The sequence below is a fragment of the Giraffa tippelskirchi genome, chromosome X (assembly GCF_054371585.1).
Source record: "Giraffa tippelskirchi isolate mGirTip1 chromosome X, T2T-mGirTip1v1.2.pri, whole genome shotgun sequence".
Taxonomy (NCBI): domain Eukaryota; kingdom Metazoa; phylum Chordata; class Mammalia; order Artiodactyla; family Giraffidae; genus Giraffa; species Giraffa tippelskirchi.
The window spans coordinates 93,024,749-93,052,563 of NC_137289.1; the positions used below are offsets into that span (position 1 = coordinate 93,024,749).

The 27,815-nt window shown below is 42.4% G+C and overlaps 1 protein-coding gene and 1 non-coding gene across 2 annotated transcripts; both read left to right on the forward strand.

Annotated features, from left to right (window-relative positions):
- Positions 1 to 27,042, forward strand: CHST7 (carbohydrate sulfotransferase 7). Its single transcript, XM_081567093.1, has 2 exons — positions 1 to 1,687; positions 26,599 to 27,042. Exon 1 carries the CDS (start codon positions 196 to 198, stop codon positions 1,654 to 1,656), a length of 1,461 nt encoding a protein of 486 aa, XP_081423219.1. The 5' UTR covers positions 1 to 195; the 3' UTR covers positions 1,657 to 1,687; positions 26,599 to 27,042.
- TRNAE-UUC (transfer RNA glutamic acid (anticodon UUC)) lies at positions 6,153 to 6,225 on the forward strand. The gene has a single exon. It is a non-coding gene; the product is annotated as a tRNA-Glu (tRNA).
- Positions 27,043 to 27,815: the final 773 nt, after the last annotated feature.

The window sequence follows — 27,815 nt, forward strand, 5'->3', positions numbered from 1 at the left end:
AGGGCTGAGCCAGGAAAGGGCAAGGACGCAGCACCACCGCCTCTCGAGTTTCCCTTGTGGATGCACGGCCCTGGTGACTCCGCTCCTCCCGGCTCAGAGGGGTCTCAAGAGGCTGGAGGAGCGGACTCGGGACGGGATTTCCAAGAAAGGGGAGAGGAAGGGCGCTCCACCCGCTCTGGAGTGGTTAGGTGAACAATGAAGGGCCGGCGGCGGCGGCGCCGGGAGTACTGCAAGTTCGCGCTGCTGTTGGTGCTATACACGCTGGTGCTTCTGCTCATCCCCTCGGTCCTGGATGGCGGCCGCGACGGGGACAAGGGCACCCGGCACTGCCTGGGCCTGCAGCGCAGCCTGGGAGTGTGGAGCCTGGAGGCGGCGGCGGCGGGCGAGCGCGAGCAGGGCGCGGAGGAGCGGCCAGCCGCGGAGTGGGGCGCTGGCGGGTCCCCCAGGTCCCCGGGCAACTTCAACAGCGCCGTCGGGGAGTCCACGTCTCAGGAAAAGCAGCACATCTACGTGCATGCCACCTGGCGCACCGGCTCATCATTCCTGGGCGAGCTCTTTAACCAGCACCCGGACGTTTTCTACTTGTACGAACCCATGTGGCATCTGTGGCAGGCGCTGTATCCGGGCGACGCCGAGAGCCTGCAGGGCGCTCTCCGCGACATGCTGCGCTCGCTCTTCCGCTGCGACTTCTCAGTCCTGCAGCTGTACGCGCCACCTGGTGACCCTGCCGCGCGCGCCCCGGACGCGGCCAATCTCACCACGGCCTCCCTCTTTCGCTGGCGGACCAACAAGGTCATCTGCTCGCCGCCGCTGTGCCCTAGCGCACCCCGGGCCCGCGCTGAGGTCGGCCTCGTTGAGGACGCCGCCTGCGAGCGCAGCTGCCCACCCGTGGCTCTCCGAGCCCTGGAAGCAGAGTGCCGCAAGTATCCGGTGGTGGTAATCAAGGACGTGCGTCTCCTCGACCTGGGCGTGCTGGTGCCCCTTCTGCGCGACCCAGGCCTCAACCTGAAGGTGGTTCAGCTTTTCCGCGACCCGCGGGCTGTCCACAACTCGCGTCTCAAGTCCCGGCAGGGGCTGCTGCGCGAGAGCATCCAGGTGCTGCGCACCCGCCAGAGGGGCGACCGCTTCCACCGCGTGCTGCTGGCGCACGGCGTGGGCGCTCGCCCCGGGGGCGCGTCCCGCGCGCTGCCTGCCGCGCCGCGTGCCGACTTCTTCTTGACCGGCGCGCTCGAGGTGATCTGCGAAGCCTGGATGCGCGATTTGCTGTTCGCGCGCGGCGCTCCCACCTGGCTGCGGCGCCGCTACCTGAGGCTGCGCTACGAGGACCTGGTGCGGCAGCCCCGCGCCCAGCTGCGCCGCCTACAACGCTTCGCCGGTCTCCGCGCCCTCGCAGCCCTCGACGCCTTCGCGCTCAACATGACGCGCGGCGCGGCCTATGGCGCCGACCGGCCCTTCCACCTGTCGGCGCGCGATGCCCGCGAGGCCGTGCATGCCTGGCGCGAGCGCCTGAGCCGAGAGCAGGTGCGCCAGGTGGAGGCCGCCTGCGCCCCAGCCATGCGCCTGCTGGCTTACCCTCGTAGCGGGGAAGACGGTGATGTCGAGCCGCCTGAGGACGAGGAGACACAGCCGGAGACCGAGGCGGACGGCGCCACGTAGCCCGCCACCCGCGCCCCCGGAACGGATCCGGGTAAGGTGGCCCCCGGGCAGGAAAGGGTCTTCGGAGGGCTTGGATCAGCCTGCAGGGGGAGGGGAGGGATGCCGTCTCAGAGGGATCTCAGTGGTGAAAATAGATCCGCGCGGTGGCGTAAGCCCAGCTGGGAGCATTTGGAAGCGTCATCTGGATCTTTAGAATAGCCACCTGCTTTCTCAGAGGAAGACCCTGAGAAGGTAGAGGTTAATAGCTGAGGCGGGACCCAAGCCTCCACACTCTGTTTCCTCTCTGAAATAAGAGGTAGTATGGTCTGTTGAGAATGAGGGAGTGGGGAAGGGAGAGGGAAGAAAGGGTCTGAGCGGAGTAGAGAGGTTTGAAAGTTACAATGAAGCTCGAGATTGGGAATTGACATGAAAAGTATAGGATTTCGTGGACCATTTGAGGTCCATCATTATCATTTCATCTTGAAGCCACTCTGTCCTATGGGGAAACCTTTTGAAGCAGTGTTTGCAGGCACAGAGAAAACCAAAAAGCAGGATTTGAGGGAAAGTTATTCACTGTTATCCTACCTGCCCTTAATCCGTATCATATTTCTTCCCTGGCTCTGCCTCTCTGACTTGCAGATTCCGAGGCTTTCCTTCAGATTTACCAAGCAGACAAGCATAGTCAGGCCTCTCTCTTGCGACAGTTTTTGCACGTGTGTGTGTGTGTGTGTGTGTGTGTGTGTGTGTGTGTGTGTGTCAGGCTCTGGTATATTGGCCGGGAATGGACTTTGATTTCCCCTGGTGACTCCTCCCACCCCCGCCCCCAATCGCTGGCGCCCGCAGGATATTTGACCATATCCCGTTCACATCAGTTTACAAAAGCTGCCTGGTCTGCTTCCTCTAATGCAGACAGAACCTCTGGGCTGGGCTTCCCCCACTCTGTCCCATCCCCTTTGAGAGATGGAACCTTGGATGGGCATTAACAGCTTTGGCTGTGACTGCAGAAGGATCTTTGTGAAAAGATACCCCCCCTCCATTTTTTTTTGGTTCTTTCTGTGTAAAGCATATATCCAAAGCTATCCTAAGATGCCCAAATGGGGCTTAAATGATCTCAAAATGTGTTCAGTGTCTGGGTCAGTCTATGGCCTGTTCGTTGGGACGAGGGAAGTTTGTTCTACATGATGTTGACCTCAGGAATCTAGTGAGTGGAATCGGAATGTGATTCCCCAAACTTTGTATGAGTTGGAAGGGTGCAGTCCAGAGGAGGAAAAGCAGCGCGGGCTGGGCGGAAGTGACTTAAGTTTCCATTCATTAGATTACGGTGTAATTCAGTATTCCTCTGGGATGAAGCTGTGAGGACAAAGTTGAAGATGTTAATGAAGATGGATTTTATTGCTGTTAATAGAGCCTGGGTTGCAGAGTGATTTTGGAAGCTGATTTTTCTCCCAGTGATCAAGTGGTTTTCTTAGTTTCTGTAATTGCTTAGGAAGTCTGTGTTCTTTCCTAAGCAGAGTGAAGGTAAAAGGCACCAAGTGAAGGTAAAAGGCACCGGGTGACTTGGAACTTGTCACTTTTTAACAAAAACATCCTTTCATCTGCTAATCCTGTGTTTACAGATGTAAGTAACGTAATGGTTCCCAACCCTCCTTCACGGGTCTGAGGGACCGTCTCTTGAAGACAAATTGCTGCAGTGTTTTATGGCTTTAAGAGCTGACAGTCTCCCAGAAACTTTTACTATTATTTTTTTCACTTTTTACTAACATTTGGCACTGACTGGGGTGAGGTAAGAAAGTGAACTGAGAGGAGGATTAGAGGCCACAAGTCTTCATCCTCTGGGAGGTTAGAGTCTGTGTGGGTGGCAGTGACTGTGGGGCCAGACATTGGTGCTGGAGTTTGGAAGAGCTAATTGGGGCTTCCTTTGCAGGCTTGCAGGGACATCTGGGAACAAGCTTTAAGCTCTTTCATTCTCTGGTGATTGAACTCTTCCTCCGGCACTTCTGCTGGAATTATCATGAATTCTGAATCATGAATTATTATGGTGCACCATGTCACCACCAATCAGTGGATTTATTAAAATGCTTGTATTCCTGGTTCCTAGAAAGATAATGTTATTGGCCAACTGATGAGTTTCCAAAAGCCTGTCACATTGCACTCTAGGGATGGGAAGGGGATGGATCCTTAGGTACCAATGCATTGAGTTAGGCATAGTGGCTATATCATTGTTATGACTGCCAATGAAAATAATAAACAATCTATAATAGGAATAGAAAAAGTTTTATTTGAGCCAAACTGAGGACTATAGCCCAGAAGACAGGAAGACGGATGACTCTGAGGAGCTTCTCCAGAGAAACGTGGTTTTCAGCCCAGTTTTATATTTTGTCAGAACAAAGAACACTAAGCAAGTCAGGAATCCATTCTGTCCAGGTTTCAAAAAAAATCAGCACCTACACAGTCAGTATGGCCTCAGCTCCTGGGAAGTGAGTCTTATTATGGAAGGAACACCAGCACTGGTGTCCCAGGAAGGGAGACATTTAATCTTTATTTTTAACACAGACAATATTTTACTTCTGTGCCCTTTTCATTAATAAAGTAGATGCACAATGTATGTTTGATAGGCCACAAACAGGCTGTTTTAGTTAGCATCACATTTGAGTTAAATCCTGTATAAACCAGGACTTCCCCATACCTCCATATGTGAGCATTTCTTTCAACATGGCATATTATCAGTTTTATAGATGAGAAATCAGAGATTCAGAGAAATCAAATAACTTGCCCAAAGTCACACCTGGGCTGCTGAAGGTCAGGCAGCAGTGGTGTTAGACCCCAGAGCTCAGCATCTCTCCGTTATAACACACCCTCATCTGCCCCCCCCTTGCTATCTCCTGGCACAACTTTGGCACCACCACAGCCAGGTTTAGTGGCTAGTCTAGGGTGAGAACCACATTTAGCTTTATTACTAACACTGAAAAAACCAATAAAATATCCCTGAGCACTGCCAACAGCAGCTACACAGGAGAGCCTGTGACTCTAGCTAGGGCTGTCTTCCCCATGGCTGTCCTTCACCTGGGACACTGCAGCATGCCCCCGGCTCAGCAGTGAATTAACCTGAGTGGCTTCTGGATGCTCCAGACCTGACAGGCAGGATTTGGCAGGGTGGGGGATCAGTGCACTTTTTTTCAGATCTGGGTGGGAATTGCAGCAACAAACCAAGTCACCAAGGAACCAGGCCTATTCCATCTTTTCCATCATCTTGGCTTTCCTTCATCAAATTATCTTCCCACTGTCACAAGATGGTAGCCTCAGCAAGAAGCATCACTTCCTCACCCAACTATGCAGGGTTGTGAAAATGCAGAAAAGAAGGAAGCTGGTTAGTAAGGGGTGCAGTTTTCCCTTATGTGTCTCTCTTGCCTTCAATCTGGTTATAAAACCATCCCCAGAAGCCCCTACCCCAGCTGATTTCCTTCTATGTCTCACTGGCTAGAACTGGGTCACGTGATCTGACCTAACCCAGTAATTGGTGAAAGGGAAAGGCATCCTCTTGACTGGCTTAGACCAGTGAGTTCTCAGCCCTGGCTGAGCATTACCTTCACCTGATGAGTTTTTTGGGTTTTGTTTTTTTTAATGTCACTTTTAAAAGAGCTCCATCCTCAGAGATTCTGATATAATTGGTCTGGGGTTGGATCCAGTTATTAGGATGTTTTAAAAGCTCCCCAGGGGATTGTACAGTGCAGCCAAAGTTGAGAGTCACCAACTTGGACCAGTTTTGCTTCATGCCCTGGGCTGAGCTGTTGCCGCTGGATCAAGATCAGGAAGGGGACTAAAAAGGTGTTGATGAGCAGTGAACTGTCTGCCACAGTCATTCATGTGGAAGAACTTGGAGCTGTGAAATACCACACAGATGTACGGTGTTAATATGGAAATAGGGAAAACAGCTTAAATTAATCATGGCTCTATATATCACCCTCTCATATTCCTTCAGTGCTTCCCAGGTGGTGCTAGTAGAAAAGAACTTGCCTGCCAATGCAAGAGATGAAAGAGACATGGGTTCACTCCCTGGGTTGGGAAGATCCCCTGGAGAAGGTCATGGAAACCCACCCCGGTATTCTTGCCTGGAGAATCCCATGGACAGAGGAGCCTGATGGGCTACAGTCAATGGGGTTGCAAAGAGTCGGACACGTCTGAGTGACTTAGCATGCACACAGGCTCACTTCATAGAAGTAACCACTATGTTTCTTGTGATGTATGTCTAGGAATGTTTTATGCAAATTCAAACAGAAATATAAAGCCCTTTTGTACTTAAATCTTTTTAATTCCTTAAAATTTAAAAATTGAGATATGACATAACTTTATATTATTTTCAGGTGTACAACATAATGGTTCAGTATTTATATGTATTGCAAAAGATCTCCACAATTAGTCTAGTTAATATCCATCACCACACATAGTTATATAGTTTTTTTCTTATGATGAGAACTTTTAAGATCCACTTTCTTAATAACTTTAAAGTATACGGGAATTCCTTGATGGTCCAGTGGTTAGGACTCAGCATTTTCACTGCTGAGATCCCAGGTTCAATGCCTGGGTGGGGAACTAATATCCCACAAACCATGTGGCATGGCCATTGTGTGTGTGTGTATACATACACAATATAGTATTATTAACTTTAGTGACCATGCTGTACATTACATCTCCATGACTTATTTATTTTATAACTGGAAGTTTATACCTTTTGACCCCCTTCACCCATTTCAACTTCTGCCCCCTGCACCCTCTGCTTCTGGCAACCACTAGTCTGTTCTTTGCATCTATGAGTTCATGGGTTTTAGGGAGGGGAGTAGAGGGCTTGATTTCACATATAACTGAGATTATACAGTATTTGTCTTTCTCTTTCTGACTTACTTCACTTAACATAATGCCTTCAAGGTCCATCCAGGTTGTCACAAATGGCAGTCTCATTCTTTTTTTATGACTGAATAGTAATTCCTTGTATACCATATTTGCTTTATCTGTTTATCCATGGATGAACACATAGTTATTTCCATATCTTGGATGTTGTAAATAATACTGCAGTGAACATGGGAGTACAGATATCTTTTTGAGTTACTGTTTTCATTTCCTTTGGGTGAATACCCAAGATTGGAATTGCTGGATCATATGGTAGTTCTGTGTTTAACTTTTTAAGGAGCCTTCATCCCATTTTCCATAGTGGCTGCACCAGTTTACATTCCCACCATTCTTGGGTGACCAGGAGAGGCGCTTTGCCATACTGAATTTCTGCTGTCATCTCTCTAAAGTCCACAAACATGACGGCAAAGACGAGGTTATCAAAAACACGCCTTTGAAGAAGATGGTGGAGAGAATTCGAATTCACAAGTTCCAGGTTCTAAATAACAAGGTAATCACTACCTTGGACAAGTACTTGAAACTGAGCAATGGGGAGAATGTGGCCTTTGAGTATCTTCACCTCTCTCAGTCCCTGGTCAGCAGTTAAAAGCATACATATCACCTGTTTTGAAGAATCCAGTACCAACTACATTTATTAAATATAAGGGCATGTTTTTCTTTCTATAAATTGTTTAGTGAGATTTTTAGGGACTGTTTTCAGTATTTTTGTGCCAGTTAAAGTGGGATGCTTTTAAATCTAAAAGCTTAATTTTATAAAGTTGAGTTTCCTAGATTAAAATTGTATATGCATTTGGTAATTGGAAAATCTGAGAATATTCAGAAAACTAAGATCATGGCATCTGGTCCCATCACTTCATGGCAAATAGATGGGGAAACAATGGAAACAGTGACAGACTTTATTTTTTTGGGCTCCAAAATCACTGCAGATTGTGACTTCAGCCATGAAATTAAAAGACACTTGCTCCTTGGAAGAAAAGTTATGACCAACCTAGACGGCATATTAAAAACCAGAGACATTACTTTGCCAACAAAGGTCCATCTAGTCAAAGCTATAGTTTTTCCAGTAGTCATGTTTGGATGTGAGAGTTGGACTATAAAGAAAGCTGAGCACCAAAGAATTAACGCTTTTGAACTGTGGTGTTGGAGAAGACTCTTGAGATTCCCTTGGACTGCAAGGAGATCCAACCAGTCAATCCTAAAGGAAATCAGTCCTGAATATTCATTAGAAGGACTGATGCTGAAGCTGAAACTCCAATACTTTGGCCACCTGCTGTGAAAAACTGACTCATTTGAAAAGACCCTGATGCTTGCAAAGATTAAAGGCAGGAGGAGAAAGGGATGACAGAGGATGGGATGGTTGGATGGCATCACCAACTCAATGGACATGAGTTTGAGTAAACTCTGGGAGTTGGTGATGGACAGGGAGGCCTGGTGTGCTGCAGTCCATGGGGTCGCAAAGAGTTGGACATGACTGAGCAACTGAACTGAACTGAGAATATTGGCTGCTAGTTGTTGCCTTCACGTTCTTACAGAATTATTTTCCGTTTTCCTATGGAATATTCCAACAGCTAGCTGTGTCATAAGATACTGCTGAGATCATCCATTTATCCTTTGGCAAAGGATCAGTAACATTTAGAGGAAGATTTGTGGACTTAAACAAGAAACTTTATGCCAGTGAATTGATTTAGAATCTTTTACCAATTAGCATTAAACTTAATGATTAAGTATTTAGCTTTTGTTTAGGGATTTTTCTGATGGTGTTTTGTGAATAACCTTAGCTAAATAATTCTTCCATCCCCTTTTTTGTGTCAGTGTTTCAGAAAATAGTGAACTTGATTCCTCTGCCATCCCTAAATCCAGTTGTGACAAAATCTAATTCGTGGGGTGTGATTTAAAGGTTACAGAAATAAAACTAATGAAACCTAAAAAGTAAAAAATCTTCCCATATCTTCTTTTTAATGACTATCTAGTATTTCATTGTAAGAATGTATTGTAACATATTTAACTAGTTCCTAGTCCCAATATTTCATTGCTACATTTTTAATTGCATTTTTTATTTTAATTACATTTAATGTACATGTGAGTACATCTGTAAGAAAAATTTATACAGTATAGAAGAATGAGTATATAGGAGATGGACTTCCCTGGTGGCTCAGACAGTAAAGCATCTGCCTACAATGTGGAAGACTGGGGTTCGATCCCTGGGTCGGGAAGATCCTCTGGAGAAGGAAATGGCAACCCACTCCCGTACTCTTGCCTGGAAAATCCCATGGACAGAGGAGCGTGGTAGGCTACTGTACATGGGGTCGCAAAGAGTCGGACATGACTGAGCTACTTCACTTCATACCCACCAGCTGTTTCTTGGAGTGTCTGTTTCCTAGACTTTCAGCAACAATTTTCAGCAATTTTTCTATTTTTTTTCCAATGTGGCTAATATGATGGATGGAAGATCCTTTTCCCAGCACCCTGGCCCTCTCTGATCCTACAGTTCATCTCAGACAGTGAACAATTGCTGCAAACCTCAGGTTGTGGTAACCAGATGCCAAGATGAAATTCATTTCTTAGTCCTTCTTCAATGCACCTGTATTTGCAAAGTGTCATTTCTGTGATTCTTTTGAAAGACTGGACATGTTTTGAAATCTAAATGATCATCCTGGGCTACCCTGATGGTCCAGTGGTTAAGAATTCACCTTGCAATGCAGGGGATACAGGTTCGATCCCTGGTCCAGGAAGATCCCACATGCCATGGAGCAGCAAAGCCCATGCACCACAACTACAGAGCCTACATTCTGGAACCCACAGGCCACAACTACTGGGCCCATGTGCAACAAGTACGAAGCCCATATGCCCTAAACCCTGTGCTCTGCAACAAGAGAAGCCACTGCAATGAGAGGCCCATGCACCACAACTAGAGAGTAGCCCCTGCTCACAGCAACTAGAGAAAGTCTGTGTTCACTCACACAGACCCAGCACAGCTAAAAATAAATAAATATATATATTTTAAAAATGTCATCCCTTTATAAAACCACACTTACACAGGCTGTCAGGTTGTAGCAAGCTTCTTATTAAGCTGACCTTGCGGTACTGCTACAGGGGATTGTACTTAGTGACTTGAACTTCAGCTATTTTGGGACACTATTACTGGGGAACTGAGGCTGCTTTTAAATAAGATTGAACTCTATACATTTTCACTGTATTCCTGAGAGCCTTCTTTTTTGTGCGGGGCAGGGATGGCAGGCAGGAGTGCCCATTGACATTGTTGAGGCAGGATTCAGAGGGGTTTTTCAAAGAGGCTTTTTTTAGTCTGGGCAAGGATTTGTTTCCCATGAATACAAATGGAATATAAATAGTTGGGGGTGATGCTTTTAAAAAACATTTATAAGCAGCTGGCTTAAAATTCCTCAGTACTTCTTTTCTCAGCTCTCAGCATAAGCAGCACAGGAGGGACTGAAACTAAAAAAAAACCAAATGGGCCTTCCTTTTATGTGTCCAGTCAAAAACGGTGATTAATAAATGAACTTCTGTCTCCATGGGTCTTCTGGCCCCTCATCCTCTCGCTTCATAGTGGAATCCAAGGAAATTGCTCTACTGAAAGAACTAGGGACTTCCCTGGGGCCCAGTGGTTAAGACTTCATGCTACCAATGCTAGGGGCATGAGTTCAATTCCTGATTGGGGAATTAAGAGCCCGCATGCCACCATGGTATGCCCACCCCCCCCAAAAAAAGTTTCTGTTCAGGTGCAATATTAAAGAAAAGAACAGTAGGAACTAAGAAAAAGCGCTGGCCCAAGTTCAAGAGCACAGGGAAGTGGAGAACTATTGGAGAACTGAACAGGAAGCAGTTTCAGTTGGAGAAAAGTTACCAAGTTCAGTGATATCTTCATGGGAACGGGAAGCCTTCAGCTCTGCTCCAGCCCACAGGCACCAAGCCAGCGGCGTCTGGCCTTCTGCACATGAGAGGCTGTCATGCTGGGTGCTGAAAAGATGCTGGAGCAGCAGCTGATAGTGAATGTTTTGAAATTCGGGGATTAAGAGGCGGTGGAAGACAACCACCATGTTTGACTTCAGTGATGACCAGAGTGAGCAGATTCCCCTCCCCTGGAATGCATGCAGCAGGGGGCTTGGCTGTAGAGTCACGTTCCAAAGATAGCCACTGAGGTAGACTTTTTTTGCAATGTGCCATGGGGGATCTTAGTTCCCTGACCAGGGATCAAACCTCTACCCCCTGCAGTGGAAGTGCGGAGTCCTAACCACCGGACCACCTGGGAAGTCCATGTGCTAAGTTGCTTCAGTTGTGCCTGACTCTTTGGGACCACATGGACTGTATCCTGCCAGGCTTCTCTGTCCATGGGATTCTCCAAGCAAGAATACTGAAGTGGGTCACAGTGCCTTCCTCCAGGGATCTTCCCGACCCAGGGATCAAACCCACGTCTCTTATGTCTCCTGCTTTGGCAGGCGGGTTCTTTACCACTAGTGCCACCTGGGAAGTCCTGGGAAGTCTGTAGACTTATTTTTTACTCGTGGAATGGAAGCCCTTTCTGTTAAAATGTTAACCTTCAGGCAGCAGCGTTAGAAGGAGACCCAGAAGGCACAGGAGTGTTGTGAGGACATAGAGAGATCTCTGGGCCGTGACAGCAAGAAGCCCCAAATCTGGCCTGAAATCCAAATGCGTAGAGGGCTGGCTTGGACAGATTAATATTGCGTAATTAAGATGGTTTGGTCTTGGTAACCAGCAGGCTGGAAGCAAAGAAACCAGCTTAACTGAAAGGCTGAAATAGAGCATTACAGAAGCATTGGTAAAGTATGAGGAGCAGGTGGGGGCTGGAGACTGAGTAAAGATGATGAGCAGCCTCCTGCAAACTAGGAAGCTGGTTGAAGCAGTCCTGACATGCATACAGCTCAGGTGAACATCAAGGAAAAATGCCTCAGGGCTTTGAGGGTCACTGTGCCCATGACTGAGACCAGACATTACTAAAAAGACTCATTACTGCCTTAGAGAAGTTATGGGAACAGCAAGCCAAAAACAGTAACATCAAGATAATGTTTTAAAAATAGGACTTCCTTTCAAACAGCCTAGAGCTGGCGTATATTAAATATACAGATTTTAGAAGCAATAAAATATCTGCTCTCCCTTCCTCTAATAAAGGATTATTGCTAACAGAGATGCAGGAAGGAAAAACAATATATTTTTCGGGTTCTGCAAACAATAAAAAAGTTAAGCTTTGTTGCCTTTCTGTCCATTCCCCTCCCCCACCCCATCACGCAAGCTGGGGATTGCCAAGGGGGCCATTTTGCAAAAAAGGAGATGATTGGCACAGAGCCCTCCCAAAGAATAACAAAACTCCCAGCATTATTAAATGCCTTTTAGATTTGTTTTTATTTCTCCACAGTCAAAGGGGAAGATCAATTATTTTGAGCTCAGGGAAAATCCGTCTCCTGCTCCTAAGTATGACAGTCTCTGGCAAGCCTGTGGGCCCAGGAGAGGAGAATGTCCTTTGGGAGTGAACCTGCACTTGGTCATGGCGCCATTTTATCCCCATCAGACTGTAGGCAGTTCTAGGAAAGGGTTGTGCCTTGATCTTTCGGCAGGGAGAGAGAACCAGAAGTGATGGGCTAGACTTGGGCTGACCCAAAGACTCTGTACCCTGACTAGCAACACGTGAATCCTGAAGCTGATGGTGGGGGCAGCCCTAGTGCCCCCCACTCCATTGACTTATAGCCCTGTAGGGGCTAAAGGGCTGCCTGAATGACAGGTCCAAGCTCTGGGCACTTCCTAGCCCCTGCCACCCCCACTTGGTAGATGGCAAACATCTGCAGTAGATAGTATAAAATAGATAGTATAAAATACTGACTCCTGTTCCTTTGAGTTGGGGATGACTTGACTCACAAAAGCCATTATGTATGCTAATTAAAATTGTGTCTCAGAGCAGCTCAAAGAACAGGAAAATCCCAAGTCAATGAGGCAAACTCACCTCTTTCCAAGTTTTATTAATGCTGGTTTGGAGTGCATTCCTTTTGTTCTGAAGTGAACTAAAAAATTTGGGAAATTTTTAGCTGGTGGCGGGTATGATAAAATTGGAAATGTTATTATTTTATTCTCATAATGGCCATTTCATTTTTGCACTGGCTGACTCTGGGGTTTGGCTAATGAATCACATGGAATGAGGTTTTACTCTGAATTCTGGAGCAGAGAAGTGAGTCTTCTCCCACTGGGCGTAGGGAGTGGTAGGGGTGTGGCTCAGCTCTGGACATGGGCTGGTGGCTTCTCCCCTAGTTTCTCCCTTCACTTCCCAGGCAAGAGTTTTGTTTGTTCATGGCTTTTTGTTTGTTTGTTTGTTTTAAAAAAAAGTCTCCGTTTTCACCTGAAAGGAGAATTGTATTAAATAGGACTGAAACTATTATTGACTAATTCATATAGACTGGTGTCCCCTGCCACTGCCACTTAATTTTTCAGATTAAAAGTTTGGAAACAATTTATAGCATGTATACTGTTCAAAGTACTTTTTTAGGCTATTTGTGGGGTGGGGTGCGGTTATATTAGCAAACTCAATGTTTCCTATTCCATTTTGCTTCACAATCACAGGGAGAGAATGCTTGCACTTTAACATTGCTGGTACTTCAAGTATTATTTTAACATTATCTCTAGGCAGCTCCCTTAAAAAAAAAAAAAAAGACAACTTAATGGCTGTATTGTCACAAACATTGTCAGTCATTTCCGTTTTCCTTGGCACTGCATCTCACTGATTTGAGGTGAAAACAGGAAGGTGAAGAAAGCTTAACCCAGGTTAACAGATAAGCTTAGATGGTAACATCACCCACAGGCTGCGGTTCCAGAATAGGATATCGGAAGATGACCCCCCCCACCCCGCCCAAGAACCTGTCGCCCTTGAAAAGGAGGCTGAAGGCCTATCCTCAGGCCATTTGTTCTGCAGCAGGTCTGAGAGGAAGGCTGTTACAATAGGCTGGAAAATAATTCCCCCGTGATAACAGGATGGGTTGAATACCCGGAAACCTCAGCTCCCTCAGCCCAAGTGCCAAGTTCCAGGACTGACGTCTTTAGCATCTGTGAAGTGGCTTCTGGTGGGGTACACGGGGCACCTAACTGGCACAAGTGTGTGGGCAGGGACAGGCGAAACCAAGAAAAACTGGAAGGAAAGAAGGGCAAAGAGAAATCTACTAGTGCAATTCAAGGAATGGACGGAGGTGCCCATGCAGGTTAGCAGAGCCACTGGGGACACCCAGGGCTTGGTACCTAACATGAAATGGGCCAGGAAGGCCAGAGAAAGGGAAATTCATTTGGCCGAATCTTCTGTTCTCAACCTTGAAAGCCGGCAGGAAATTATTTCTTCCTCCTCCCCATCCCAGCTTCGAAGCTTGAAAAAAGTATGATTAAAACGCTAAGAGTGTCTTCCTGAGTTATTCCACCGAGGGAGCCTCAGCCAAGCCAACTGCAAGCAATCACAGCCTGGAATGAAAATTTCCCTTTGATGGCAGTGAGGCTGTTAGTAGGTCAACCAGCTGTATTTAGGGCCTGGCTGGTCATTTAAATACTCAAGGGAACTGTAGCAAAGGAGATAAAATACACCCAACTCATGGGAGTATGACTCTCTATCTTTAAGTGAACAGTCTGGTTTTTAAAAGTGCAAGTGAATTTGTGAATTAATTTGAGTATTAAGGAATGACAACACTTCAGTGCCACATATTAAAAGAACCTTTTGTAGATGCATCACAAAATAGTATATAGAAGTCTCTGTAATTCTGGAAATTAATTTCACTAAGATTGTTTTTTTTTAAATTACCTATTCTTTCTTATCATGTCTTTAAATAGTTTTGACTTTGGAGTGACCAGAAGGGTCTACACCATTTTAGGTGGTTCAGGCAATAGCAAACATTCTCCCCAGATGCTGGGCAAGTGGAATTCATTTTAATCAAGAGATATAGTACCTTAAAATTTAATTCTACATGATTAAACATCTAGCAGTTGGGAAAAAGGGCAAAGCTATATTCTTGGTAACTGTAACTGGCTGATAACCTGAGAGTTCAGTTTTAAACTGTGCACAAAAACTTGAATACTTCATCGCTCTAAATAAATCAGTCCCCATAGTATTAAGAAGAGTGGGGTCTGGAGTTAAATTCTTAATCCTATATCTAAAGGATTTAGAATTTGGGGGAACATCACACTAAGAATTCATGGACATGTTTATGTTTTAAACACAACCAAAAATTAATGAAAAATGGTAGGAAATTAACTGAAGAGTTTTTATAGGATCTACTTGGAGGTGAAGTCAGAACTGCAAGGTATTTGACCACCCTGCCCTGGCGCAGTGACATCCAGAAATTGAGACCAAACCCAGAAGATGGGAATCCATTTCCAGCGTGAAGAAAGGGCTTGGTGGGGTTGCTGCCTGTGCCCCACCTGGCTTAGCAGGACTTCAGAACTGTTCTTAAAATACCCCAGAAGCAGTAATAGATCTTTGAGGGCACCTGTCTCTTCTCTATGGGCTTCCTAGGTAGCGCAGTGGTAAAGAATCCGCATGCCAATGCAGGAGATGCAGGAAATGTGGGTTCGATCCCTGAGTCAGGAAGATTCCCTGGAGTAGGAAATGGCAACCCACTCCAGTATTCTTTCCTGGAGAATCCCATGGGCAGAGGAGCCTGGTGGGCTATGGAGTTGCAGAGTCAGACACAACTGAGCACACACACACACACACACACACACACACACACACACACACACACACACACACATCTCTCCTCTCTTCCCACCTTGTAATGCTGGGAGATGTTATAAAAAATCTGAACTTATGAAAAGCAGCTTTTCAGGCAGGTTTTTAAAAAAAATCTTTAAAGAAGGTTTTTAATAAAAAATATTTAAAGAGTACTTATGGGTCTGGAGCTTGGACTGATAGCATCTCCATAAATGTCTGTTGAGACATGGGATCTGATCAGGCAACATTTAGCACTTGGTTGGTTATAGACAGACAGCCACCCCGAGTTACTGCCAGGTTGTTTTCAGATCTTTAAAATGACCCCAATGGAGAGCTGAACTCATTGCATAAGGAGTGATTGAGGAAAACTTTTTATTTTGAAATAAGTATAGATTCCTGGAAAGTTGCAAAAATAGTACAGAGAGATACAGTGTACCCTTCACCCAGCTTTTCCCAAAGGTAATGTCTTACACATCTTAGATGTAGATCAATATCAACACTAGGAGATTGACATTGGTACAATCTATAGGCCTTAGTCAGTTTTCAGCAGTTTTTACATTCACTCATTTTGTGTGTACTTGTGTGCATAGATTGGTCCAATTTTATCACATATGTGTAAATACTATCACAATCAAGATACAGAATGGTTCCATCAGCAAAAAGAAACTCTCTTATACTACCCATTTATAGTCACATACCCTACCTTACTTCCCTAGCAAACACTAATCTGTTCCCCATTTCTGCAAATGTATTATTTCAAGATTGTTATAATATATAATATTATATGATTATAATATATAATCATATATATTCATTTTATATAATATTCATTATATAATCATATATAATATTATATTATTATAATTATATAATTATAATATATATTATGCTGCTGCTGCTGCTAAGTCGCTTCAGTCGTGTCCAACTCTGTGCGACCCCATAGACGGCAGCCCACCAGGCTCCGCCGTCCCTGGGATTCTCCAGGCAAGAACACTGGAGTGGGTTGCCATTTCCTTCCCCAATGCATGAAAGTAAAAGTGAAAGGGAAGTCGCTCAGTCTTAGTGACCCCATGGACTGCAGCCTACCAGGCTCCTCTGTCCATGGGATTTTCCAGGCTAGAGTACTGGAGTGGGTTGCCATCGGCTTCTCCAAATAATCACATAATATATAACCTTTTGAGATTATCTGTTTTCATTGAGCATAATTCTCTGGAGATCTATCCAGGTTGTTGCATGTTATCAACATGCTAAGTCACTTCAGTCATGTCCAATTCTTTGTGACCATATGGACTGTAGCCTGCCAGGCTCCTCTGTCCATGGGATTCTCCAGGCAAGAATACTGGAGTAGGTTACCATGCCCTCCTCCAGGGGATCTTCCCCACCCAGGGATTGAACCTGTGTCTCTTGCTGCTCCTGCATTGCAGCCAATTTTTTTCTTTTAGGGAACTACTTGACTTTTAAAAAAATTAATTTTTCTATTTTAATTTAAGGGTAATTACAATATAGTGGTGGTTTTTGCCATACATTGACATGAATCAGCCATGGGTGTACATGTGCCACACCATTCTGAACCCCCTTCTCACCTCCCTCCACACCCCATCCCTCTGGGTTGTCCTAGAGCACTGGCTTTGAGTGCCCAGCTTCATGCATCAAACTTGCACTGGTCATCTGTTTCACATATGGTAGTATACACGTTTCAATGCTATTCTCTCAAATCATCCCACCCTCACCTTCTCCCACAGAGTCCAAAAGTCTGTTCTTTACATCTGTGTCTCTCTTGCAGTCTTGCATATAGGGTCATCATTACCATCTTTCTAAATTCCATATATATATGAATTAATATACAGTATTGCTGTTTTTCCTTCTGACTTACTTCACTCTGTATAATAGGCTACAGTTTCATCTACCTCATTAGAACTGACTCAAATGTGTTCTTTTTTAGAGCTGAGTAATAGTCCATTGTGTATTTGTACCACAGCTTTCTTACCCATTCATCTAACAATGGACATCTAGGTTGCTTCCATGTCCTGGCTATTGTAAACAGCGCTGCAATGAACATTGGGGTACACGTGTCTCTTTCAAGTCTAGTTTCCTTGGTGTGTATGCCCAGCAGTGGGTTGCTGGGTCATATGGCAGTTCTATTTCCAGTTTTTTAAGGAATCTCCACACTGTTCTCCATAGTTGCTGTACCAGTTTGCATTCCCACCAACAGTGTAAGAGGGTTCCCTTTTCTCCACACCCTCTCCAGCATTTATTGTCTGTAGTCATTTTGATGGCAGCCAGTCTGACCGGCATGAGATGGTACTTCATTGCGGTTTTGATTTGCATCTCTCTGATAATAGGTGATGTTGAGCATCTTTTCATGTGTTTGTTAGCCATCTGAATGTCTTCTTTGGAGAAATGTCTGTTTAGTTCTTTGGCCCATTTTTTGATTGGGTCATTTATTTTTCTGGTATTGAGTGCAGCCGAATTTTTTACTGCTGAACTACTGATCAATAGTTCACTCCTTTTCATTGGTGAGTAGTGTTCCATAATGTGGATGTACCACAATTTGTTTAACCATTAACCCATTTGAAGGAAATTTGGACTGTTTCCAGTTTTGGACTATTACAAATAAAGCTTGCTATGAATATTTGTATAGGTGTTTATGTGGATGAAAAATTTCATTTCTCTGTGATGAATGCCCAGAATTGCAATTGCTGGATTGTGTGGTATATGTATGTTTAGTTTTATAAGAAACTACCAAAAAGAATATGAAACTACCAAACTGTTTTTCAGGGTGGTTGTACCATTTTACATTCCCATCAGCAATCTTTGAGAGGGAAATTTGTTGCAGCCTCATCAGCATTTGGTATTGTCTTATCACTATGTTGCATTTTAGCTGTTCTAATAGGTATGAAGTGGTATGTCATGGTGGTTTTCATTTCTGTTTTCCTAGTGGCTAGTGATGTTGAACATCTTTTCATGTGCTTATTTGCCATCCATATCTGCTCTTTGGAAAAATGTTGGTTCAGATGTTTTGCCCATTTACTAACTGGATTGTTTTTTACTCTTGAATTTTGAGAGTCATTTGTATATTCTAGATAAAAGGCCTTTGTCAGATATGTGGTTGCAAATATTTTCTCTCACACTGTATCTTTTTCTTTTTTATCTTCTTAACCAGATCTTTTGCAAGAGCAGAAATTAAAAAATTTTGATGAGGTCCAATTTATCATTTTTTTCTTTTGTGGATTGTGCATTTGACGTAATGTCTAAGAACTCTTTGCCTAGCCCTGGGGCCCTGAGGATTTCCTCCTGTTTTCTTGTGTGAGTTTGACATATTTTTTATTTTGCCATTCCTTATAAATTTTAGGATAAGCTTATCTGTATCAACATTTAATTCTGATTTATTTTGAGTTAATTTTTGTATAAAGTATGATGTTCAGGTCAAGGTTTCTTTGTTGTTGTTTTGTTTTGCCTATGGATGTCTAACTGCTTTCACACCATTTGTTGAAAAGACTGTCTTTCCTTCAATGAATTGCTTTTGCACTTTTGTCAAAATTTAATTAGCCATACACACATATATATGTCTGTGTCTGGGCTTTTTTTCCTTCACTGAACTATCTGGCCCTCACCAGCATCACATGTGATTAATGTAGTTAAATGTAGCTCAGTATTGAATAGAGTGATTATTCCTACTTTGCTAGCTTGCTAAGTTGCTTCAGTTGTGTGTGACTCTGCAACCTTATGGACTGGAGCCTGCCAGGCTCCTCTGTCCATGGGATTCTCCAGGCAAGGATACTGGAGTGGGTTGCCATGACCTCCTCCAGGGGATCTTCCCCACACAGGGATTGAACTCATGTCTCTTACATCTACCTGCGTTGACAGGTGGGTTCTTTACTGTTAGCACCACCTAGGAAGCCCTATTCCTACTTTATTCTTTTCCAAAAAGGTTTTAGCTATTCTGATTTCTTTGCCTTTCCATGTAAATTTTAGAATAAGCTTGTCTATATGTGTAAGAGTCATTGATAGAATTTGATAGGAATATTATTAAAACTATAAATCAATTTCAGGAAAAAGGACATCTTTACTTGAATCTTCCAATCCACAAACATACTTATATCTCTCTATTGATTTAGACCTTGTTTGATTTCTTTTCTTGGTGTTTTGTAGTTTTTAGCATACAAGTCCTTTAGTTCTTTGGTTAGATTTATACCTAGGTATTTAATTTGAGCAATTATAAATAGTATGAGTATTAAAATTTGCTCTAAAAATGTTCATTTCTAGTATATATAAATACAATTGATTTTTTAATATTGAGTTTGTAACCTGCAAATTTGCTGAATTCATTTATTAGTTCCAGGAGTTTATTTTGTTCATTCCTTGGAATTTTTTATGTACATAATCATATAATCACAAATAGGGGCAGTTTTATTCCTTTCCAAAAATATGTTCTTTCTTTTTCTTGCCTTATTTAATTGGCTAGAACGTCTAGCATTATGTTGAATAAGAATGTTAAGTGCAGATACCTTTGTGTTCTTCACAATCTTAAGGGGAAAATATTCAATTTTTCCCTATAAGTAATGAGGTTAGATATGTGTTTATGTAGATTTTAAAAAAATTAAGTTGAGGAAGTTGTTCTCTATCTGTAGTTTGCTGAGAATTTTTATCATGAATAGGTGTTAAATTTAGTCAATGTATTAAATTTGTAAGTTTCTTGAGGTGGGTGCTCTGACTGTTGGTTTGAGACCTTTCCTTTTTTTCTAATGTAAGCATCTAATACTGTAAATTTCCCTCTCAGTACTGCTTTGGCCATGTGTCACAAATTTTGGTGTTTTGCATTTTCATTTAATATATTTTTGTTAACTTCCCATGGACTATTTAGAAATATATTCTTTAATTCCAAACGTCTGGAGAATTTCCCCCTATCTTTCTGTTATAGATTTCTAGTTTGATTGCATCAGGATTAGAGAATGCACTCTGTATTGTTATTTCAGTTCCTTTCAATTTGTTCAGGTTTGTTTTATGAACCAGGATATGGTTTATGTAGGGAATGTTTCATATATGTTTAAAAAGAATTTCATATATAATTTCATATATATTTAAAAAGAAGAACAATGCTTCTACTGTTATTAGTTGGAATGGTGTATAAATGTCAATTCAAACATTTGATTGATAATATTGCTTTGTTCTTCTCTATCATTGTTGATCTTCTGTGTAGTAATTCTATCAATTGTTGAGAAAGAGGTATTGAAGTTTCAACTGTAAATTTGGATGTGTCTATTTCTTTCTATTTCAGTTTTTGCTTCAGTGAATTTTAAGTTCTGTTGTTTGCTATACACATACACATTTGGGGTTGCTATCATCTTCTTGGTGGGTTGAACATTTTACTAAAGTCTATTTTATCTGATATTAATAAAGCTACTCATTTCTTTTAATTAATATTTTTATGGTTATATTTTTCATCCTTTTACTTTCAATCTACTATATCATATTTTAAATGAATTATATATATTTTTTATATGAGCATATAGATGGATCATGTTTTTAAAACCATTCTGTTGGTCTTTTTGTATACCATATTTGTGGGGTTTGACCATTTATATTTAATGTAATTATTGATAGTATAGGGCTTATATTTTCCAGATTCTTTTTCTTTATAGGTTATTACAAAATATTTAATTCCCTGTGCTATATAGTAGGTCCTTGTTAGTTATTTATTTTTATATAGTACTGTGTATAAATCATCCTCCTGATTTACCCCTCCCCTACCCTTTCTTTCCCCTTTGGTAACCATAAGTTTGTTTTCTATGTCTGTGGGTCTATTTGTATGTTATTTTTTTTAGATTCCACATTAAGTGATATATCACATGATATTTGTCTTTCTTAGGCTTATTTCACTTAGTGTGAAAATCTCTAGGTTCATTCATGTTGTTGCAAATGGCATTATTTCATTCTTTTTTTATGGCTGAGTAATATTTCAGTGTGTGTGTGTGTGTGTGTGTGTGTGTGTGTGTGTGTGTGTATACCACATCTTCTTTAGCCATTCATCTGTGAATGGACTTTTAGGTTGCTTCCATGTCTTGGATATTGTAAATAATGCTGCACTGAACATTGGATCTTTTTAAATTATAGTTTTCTCTGGATATATGCTCAGGAGTGGGATTATAGGATTATATGATAACTCTACTTTTTTAAGGAACCTCCATACTATTATCCACAGTGGCTTTACCAATCACATTCCCACCAACAAGGCAGAAGAGTTCCTTTTTTTCCACATCCTCTTCAGATTTTATTATTTGTACTTTTTGATGATGGCCATTTTGACCATCATGAGATGATACCTCATTGTAGTTTTGATTTGCATTTCTCTAATAATTAGTGATGTTGAGCATTTTTCCATGTGCCTGTTGGCCATTATATATCTTTTTTGGAGAAACATCTATTTAGATCTGCCAATTTTTTTGATTGGATTGTTTGATTTTTTGATATTGAGCTATGTGAGCTGTTTGTATATTTTGGAAATTAATCCCTTGTCAGTCACGTCATTTACAAATATTTTCTCCCATTCTGTTGGATGTCTTTTTGTTTTGTTTATGGTTTGCTTTGCTGTGCAAAAGTGGCTTCTTTAGATTACACCTGTGTAACTAATCATAACCTGCTGTTCTCAACATTTTACTACCTCAAGTGAAGTGTAGAAATTTTATGTCCATTTATGTTCCATTATCATGTGCCCTTTATAATTCTCTTGTAATATTTTCTCTGTATATTGAGAACCACATTATACAATGTTATAATTTTTGCCTCAACTCTTAAAAGAATAGTCTATTAAATTTCCTTGTATTTTACCCTCTTCTTTCTTCATTCTGGTATTTCAAGTTCCTTCTTTTATCATTTCCTTTCTGCTGGAAGAACTTCTTTAGCAGTTCTGTTGGCAACAAAATCTAGTTTCCTTCGTCTGAGAGTGTCTTTATTTCACCTTCATTTCTAAAGGATATCATGAAATATAGAAATCTGAGTTGACAACTATTTTCTTTCAGTTCTTTAACAATGTGCCACTTCCTTCTAGCTGCCATGGTTTCAGATATGAAATCCACTGACATTCGTATCTTCATTTCCATAAATAATGCTTCATTTCTCTCTAGTTGTTTTCAAGATATTTTTGTCTTTACTTTTCCTGAAATTTGATTATGTGTATTTTGGTGTAGATTTCTTTGGGGTTTTGTTGGGGGTTCACCCAGTCTCTTGAATCTGGGTGAATCTAGTTTTATGTCTTTTGCCAAATATGGGAAATTTTTAGCCATATTTACCAAGTCCTTTTTCAGCCTCAATCTCTTTTCCCTCTTTTTAGAAACTTTAAAAAATGAACAGTATAATACCACAGGTTTCTGATGCTCTGTTCATCTCTTCTCACTCTATTGACTCTCTTTTGTTCAGATTGGATAGTTTCTATAGTTTTCATATTGACTAATTCTTTATCTGTCATCTCTATTCTACAACTGGGACCATCCAGCGAGCTTTTAAATTTTTAAAAATTTTTATTTATCTTTGGCTCTGTTGGGTCTTTGTTGCTGTGTGAGGGCTTTCTCTAGTTATGGCGAGTGGGAGCTACTGTAGTTTCAGTATGCAGGCTTCTAATTGTGGTGGCTTCTCCTATTGCAGAACATAGGCTATAGTGTGCACTGGCTTCAGTAGTTGCATGTCCTGGACTCCAGAGCGTGGGCTCAGTAGTTGTGGCTCCTGGACTACTGCCTCATGGCATGTGGGATCTTCCTGGACCAGGGATTGAACCTGTGTCCCTTGCATTATCAGGCAGATTCTTAACCATGGGGCCACCAGGGAAGCCCTAAAATTTTGGTTATTTTACAGTTCTAAATTTTCCATTTGGTTCTTTTTTCATTTTTGTTTTATATTTCTTTGCCAGGAATTTTTTTTCAAGTTGTGCTTATAATTGCTAATTTGGAAGTACTTTGATGATGGTGGCTTAAAATCCTTCTTGGAAAATTTCAGTATCCATGTCATTTCAGTGTTGGCATCTGTCAGGTGTCTTTTCTCACTTAAGTCAAAATCTCCCTGGCTCTTGGTTTAACAGGTGATTTTTATTGTATCCTGAATATTAGCTGTATATTTGAATATGTTATGAATCTCTGAATTTTATTTAAATCTTCTATTTTAGCAGGCCTCCACTGACAGTGCACTGGTAGAAGGGGTGCATCACCTGGTTATTGCCAGGTGGGTGGGGTAGTCCAGAAGCCCTGGCTTCCCACCAGGCCTCTGCTGACAGGAATGTGTGCACACATGCTGTCACTTAGTCATGTCCAAATCTCTGCAACTCCATTGACTGTAGCCTGCCAGGCTCCTTTGTCCATGGAATTCTCCAGGCAAGATCCTCCTTTAGGGGGTCTCCCTGACATTGCAAGAGAGACCTAGGTCTCCCACATTGCAAGCAGATTCTTTACCATCTGAGCCACTAGGGAAGCCCTCTACTGACAGGAGGGTTTTTTTTTCTGAGGTGGTTGGGTTTTGTCTTTCTAGACTGACCCTCTCCCTCTCCTTTGCCTAGAGAAAACAGGCTTTTCATGGGGCCTTTATGGTCTATGGCCATTGACATTTCTGGTCTGCTGGATTCTTCAGCACCCATTTTAGGATATAGAGGAGGCAAAAAGAAAACCAAGGAAACTCATGGCTGTGTTGTTCCACAATTCCCAACATCCCTAATCCGTCTACCTTCTTTTCCCTTTCTTTCAGAGTCTTTATTTTATAAATCATGTTTGGGAAGAATTTTAGTTACATTTTGTGGGAGGAATAAGGAGAAATGCATCTATTCTATCTTACCTGGAACCATAGTCAGCCCATCTGGAGACTGGTTTTTATTAAACTTAATTATACTGAAATTTGACATGCTGGGGCTTTCTTTATGTAAATAACCTGTACTAACAGAATGCTAAGGGTTATTAGACAGGCCTCAAGGCATTTATGAAATCAGCTCTTTCCTAATGCTTAGTATGATTCTTTATTGCACATTTTTAATCATCTTGAAAGTGCTTCTTACCCAAACACTGCATCAATAGTTTTATTAAGTTTCATCACATTAGAAAATAACGTCAATGACATTACTTCACTCTTTTTAATGGTTGAGTGATACTGCATTTTATATATGTACCATATCTTCTTAATGCCATTTGCAACAACATGGATGGACCTAGGGATTGTCATATTGATTAAAATAAGACAGAGAAGGAGAAATATCGTATGACACCCCTTGTATGTGGAGTCTAAAAAGAAATGATACAAATGAACATATAAAACTGAAAGAGACTCACAGACTTAGAGAACGAACTTATGGTTGCCAGGAGGAAGGATGGGGCGAAGGGATAGTTAGGGTTTTTGAGGTGGACATGTACGCACAGCTATATTTAAATGGATAACCAACAAGCACATACTATATAACACATGGAACTTTGCTGAATGTTATGTGGCAACCCAGATGCATGAGGAGTTTGGGTAAGAATGGATACATGTATATGTATAGCTGAGTCCCTTTGCTGTTCACCTGAAACTATCACAACATTGTTAATAGGCTGTATCCCAATACAATAAAAATTAAAAAGAATGTCAAATTGGGCACATGTCCAGGATCAGAGGAAGAATCACAGGAAAGCCAGAAACTGGTGGCAGAACTAGCATGAACATAGTTCACCATTTGCTGCTCCCATAAAGTGATACAGAACTGTGTTTTAGTGAAAGGGAAAAAGCCCAGATCCCACAAAGGTAGGAAGCTGGACACGTTGGTTACATACAGCCTCAGTTTTACAGAATAGCTGATAGTGGTTGGAATTATTGATTTCACACATGAACCGGTACACAAGTGAAACATGGATGGTTACATAAAGAAAGTGAGGTCGCTCAGTCATGTCCAACTCTTTGTGACCCCATGGACTGTAGCCTATCAGGCTCCTCTGTCCACATAATTTTCCAGGCAAGAGTACTGGAGTGGGTTGCCATTTCCTTCTCCAGGGGATCTTCCCAACCCAGGGATCGAACCCTGGTCTCCCATATTGCAGGCAGACACTTTACCTTTTGAGCCACTAGGGAAGCCCTGGATGGTTACATCAGTTCAGTTCAGTCGCTCAGTCGTGTCTGACTCTTTGTGACCCCATGAATCGCAGCACGCCAGGCCTCCCTGTCCATCACCAACTCCCTGAGTCCACCAAACCCATGTCCATCGAGTCGGTGATGCCATCCAGCCATCTCATCCTCTGTCATCCCCTTCTCCTCCTGCCCCCAATCCTTCCCAGCATCAGGTTCTTTTCCAATGAGTCAACTCTTCACATGAGGTGGCCAAAGTATTGGAATTTCAGCTTCAACATAAGTTCTTCCAATTAACACCCAGGACTGATCTCCTTTAGGATGGACTGGTTGGATCTCCTTGCAGTCCAAGGGACTCTCAAGAGTCTTCTCCAACACCACAGTCCAAAAGCATCAATTCTTCAGCGCTCAGCTTTCTTCACAGTCCAACTCTCACATCCATACATGACTAATGGAAAAACCATAGCCTTGACTAGATGGACCTTTGGTGGCAAAATAATGTCTCTGCTTTTTAATATGCCGTTGGTCATAACTTTCCTTCCAAGGAGTAAGTGTCTCTTAATTTCATGGCTGCAATCACCATCTGCAGTGATTTTGGAGCCCCCAAAATTAAGTCAGCCACTGTTTCCCCATCTATTTGCCATTAAGTGACGGGACCAGATGCCATGATCTTAGTTTTCTGAATGTTGAGCTTTAAGCCAGCTTTTTCACTCTCCTCTTTCACTTTCATCAAGAGGCTTTTTAGATCCTCTTTACTTTCTGCCATAAGGGTAGTGTCATCTGCATATCTGAGGTTATTGATATTTCTCCCGGCAATCTTGATTCCTCCAGCTTGTGCTTCTTCCAGCCCAGTGTTTCTCATGATGTACTCTGCATAGAAGTTAAATAAGCAGGGTGACAATATACAGCCTTGACGGATGGTTACATGGTTGGTGCCTAAAGATACAGCTTCAGTCCCAGCCCTTACCCCACTCTACCCAGAAGGTCTCAGAAAGTTCTCCTCAACAGGCACTCCACAGCAGCAGCTGCAGAAAGCACAGTCACACCTGAAGAGGCGCCCCCATCTTTTTCCTGTCTACCCTCCCCAAATGCCTCTTGGGTCACAAGCAGAAATTATAAATACTGATTCTGTATGGATTTACAGCATTGGATAGTGCAGCTTAGGTAAGGAAGATTACAAGTTTCATATTTAAGAGGGCTTCTATTGTCAAAGTTCAACAGGCTTTCCATCTATGGATTTCTGTGTTCTGAAGTTCAAACATCCTTTGTTTCTTTCCTTTCAGGTTAGCCACCATAAACCGGGACACTCAGCATGTTGTCCCAGCATTGGAAGAAGCCACGCTGTGGAGGCAATCTATCACACTGTCAGAGACTGGGGCTTGACTTGGTACCAACTGCTGTGCAGTTGGAGCAGGAACATCATGAGCTGTTAAATAATGACTGACAGATTGGTTGAAATGAAGTTTCCAGTAAGGAAGTTGACAGTGCAATGCAGATAATTACGGCAATAAAATAGGAAGAGCTTTAGTTCCCAGCCTGACCCTGACTCTGTTGGAGCCAATTCAACAAGACGTTCTCAGAACAAAGAAGAGACGTGATTTGGTACCATTTCCCATCAGCAGGTGTCTGGACAAAACATCAGTGTGAAGAAGGGCCAAGTGCAGTCCTGTGTATCTTGATTAAATCACTTAATATTAAATAAAAGATCTGGGCGGTGTATTTTAAAATCCGACTCATCCATTTCTTCTTCAAATAGCTCCCTTGGCCCCCACCCCTGAATGGATTTTTTAAAAGTCATTTCTCTCCCTGGGGTGGGAGAATCCTAATGAACTGAAGGAAATGTTTGCTTTTAAATTGTTCTATCTGACGTTTTTGTAATTATACTATTAAATGATTCTGGAGGAGTCACTGTTAATGACAAGATTTGTTTTTGCTTTCTTTTGCTAGGGAGCAGATTTTATGATGTAGTTCAATTGCATGATTTAGGGAGCAGTTAGTCTACATATAGAGGAATACAAGGACTATGCGAGAAACTGTAGGAAGCTCAAGAATCTTAGCAATTCGCCAACACTCAAAGCCTGTTAAAGGTGTTTGCAGGCTGGGAGAAGTCACAGGTTTCAAATGTTTATTTTAACTCAAAGGCCCATTTTTAAAGTCTAAAAGTGTTGCTGTGATTTTTTAGATCCAATCTTTAAAATTTTTCAATCATCTAAATTAGCAGTCAGGAAAAGCCTTTTCTGAGAAGACTCTGATAGTAAATAGCTCAGGCTTTATGAACGCTAGTTGTTCAGTGCCCTTACAACTCAGCTCTGCGTGAAAGCAGTCACAGACAAAATGATTGAGTAGAGTGTATGCCAATAAAACTTTATTTACAAAAACAAGCAGTAGACTGGATTTGATCCAGGGGCCACTGTAATTTGTCCATTTATGTTTTAAATGAAGTTGGAGAGGAATAGCTTCCACCGAGAACAGAACCTCTCTGTGTGGGAAAGAAACAGAC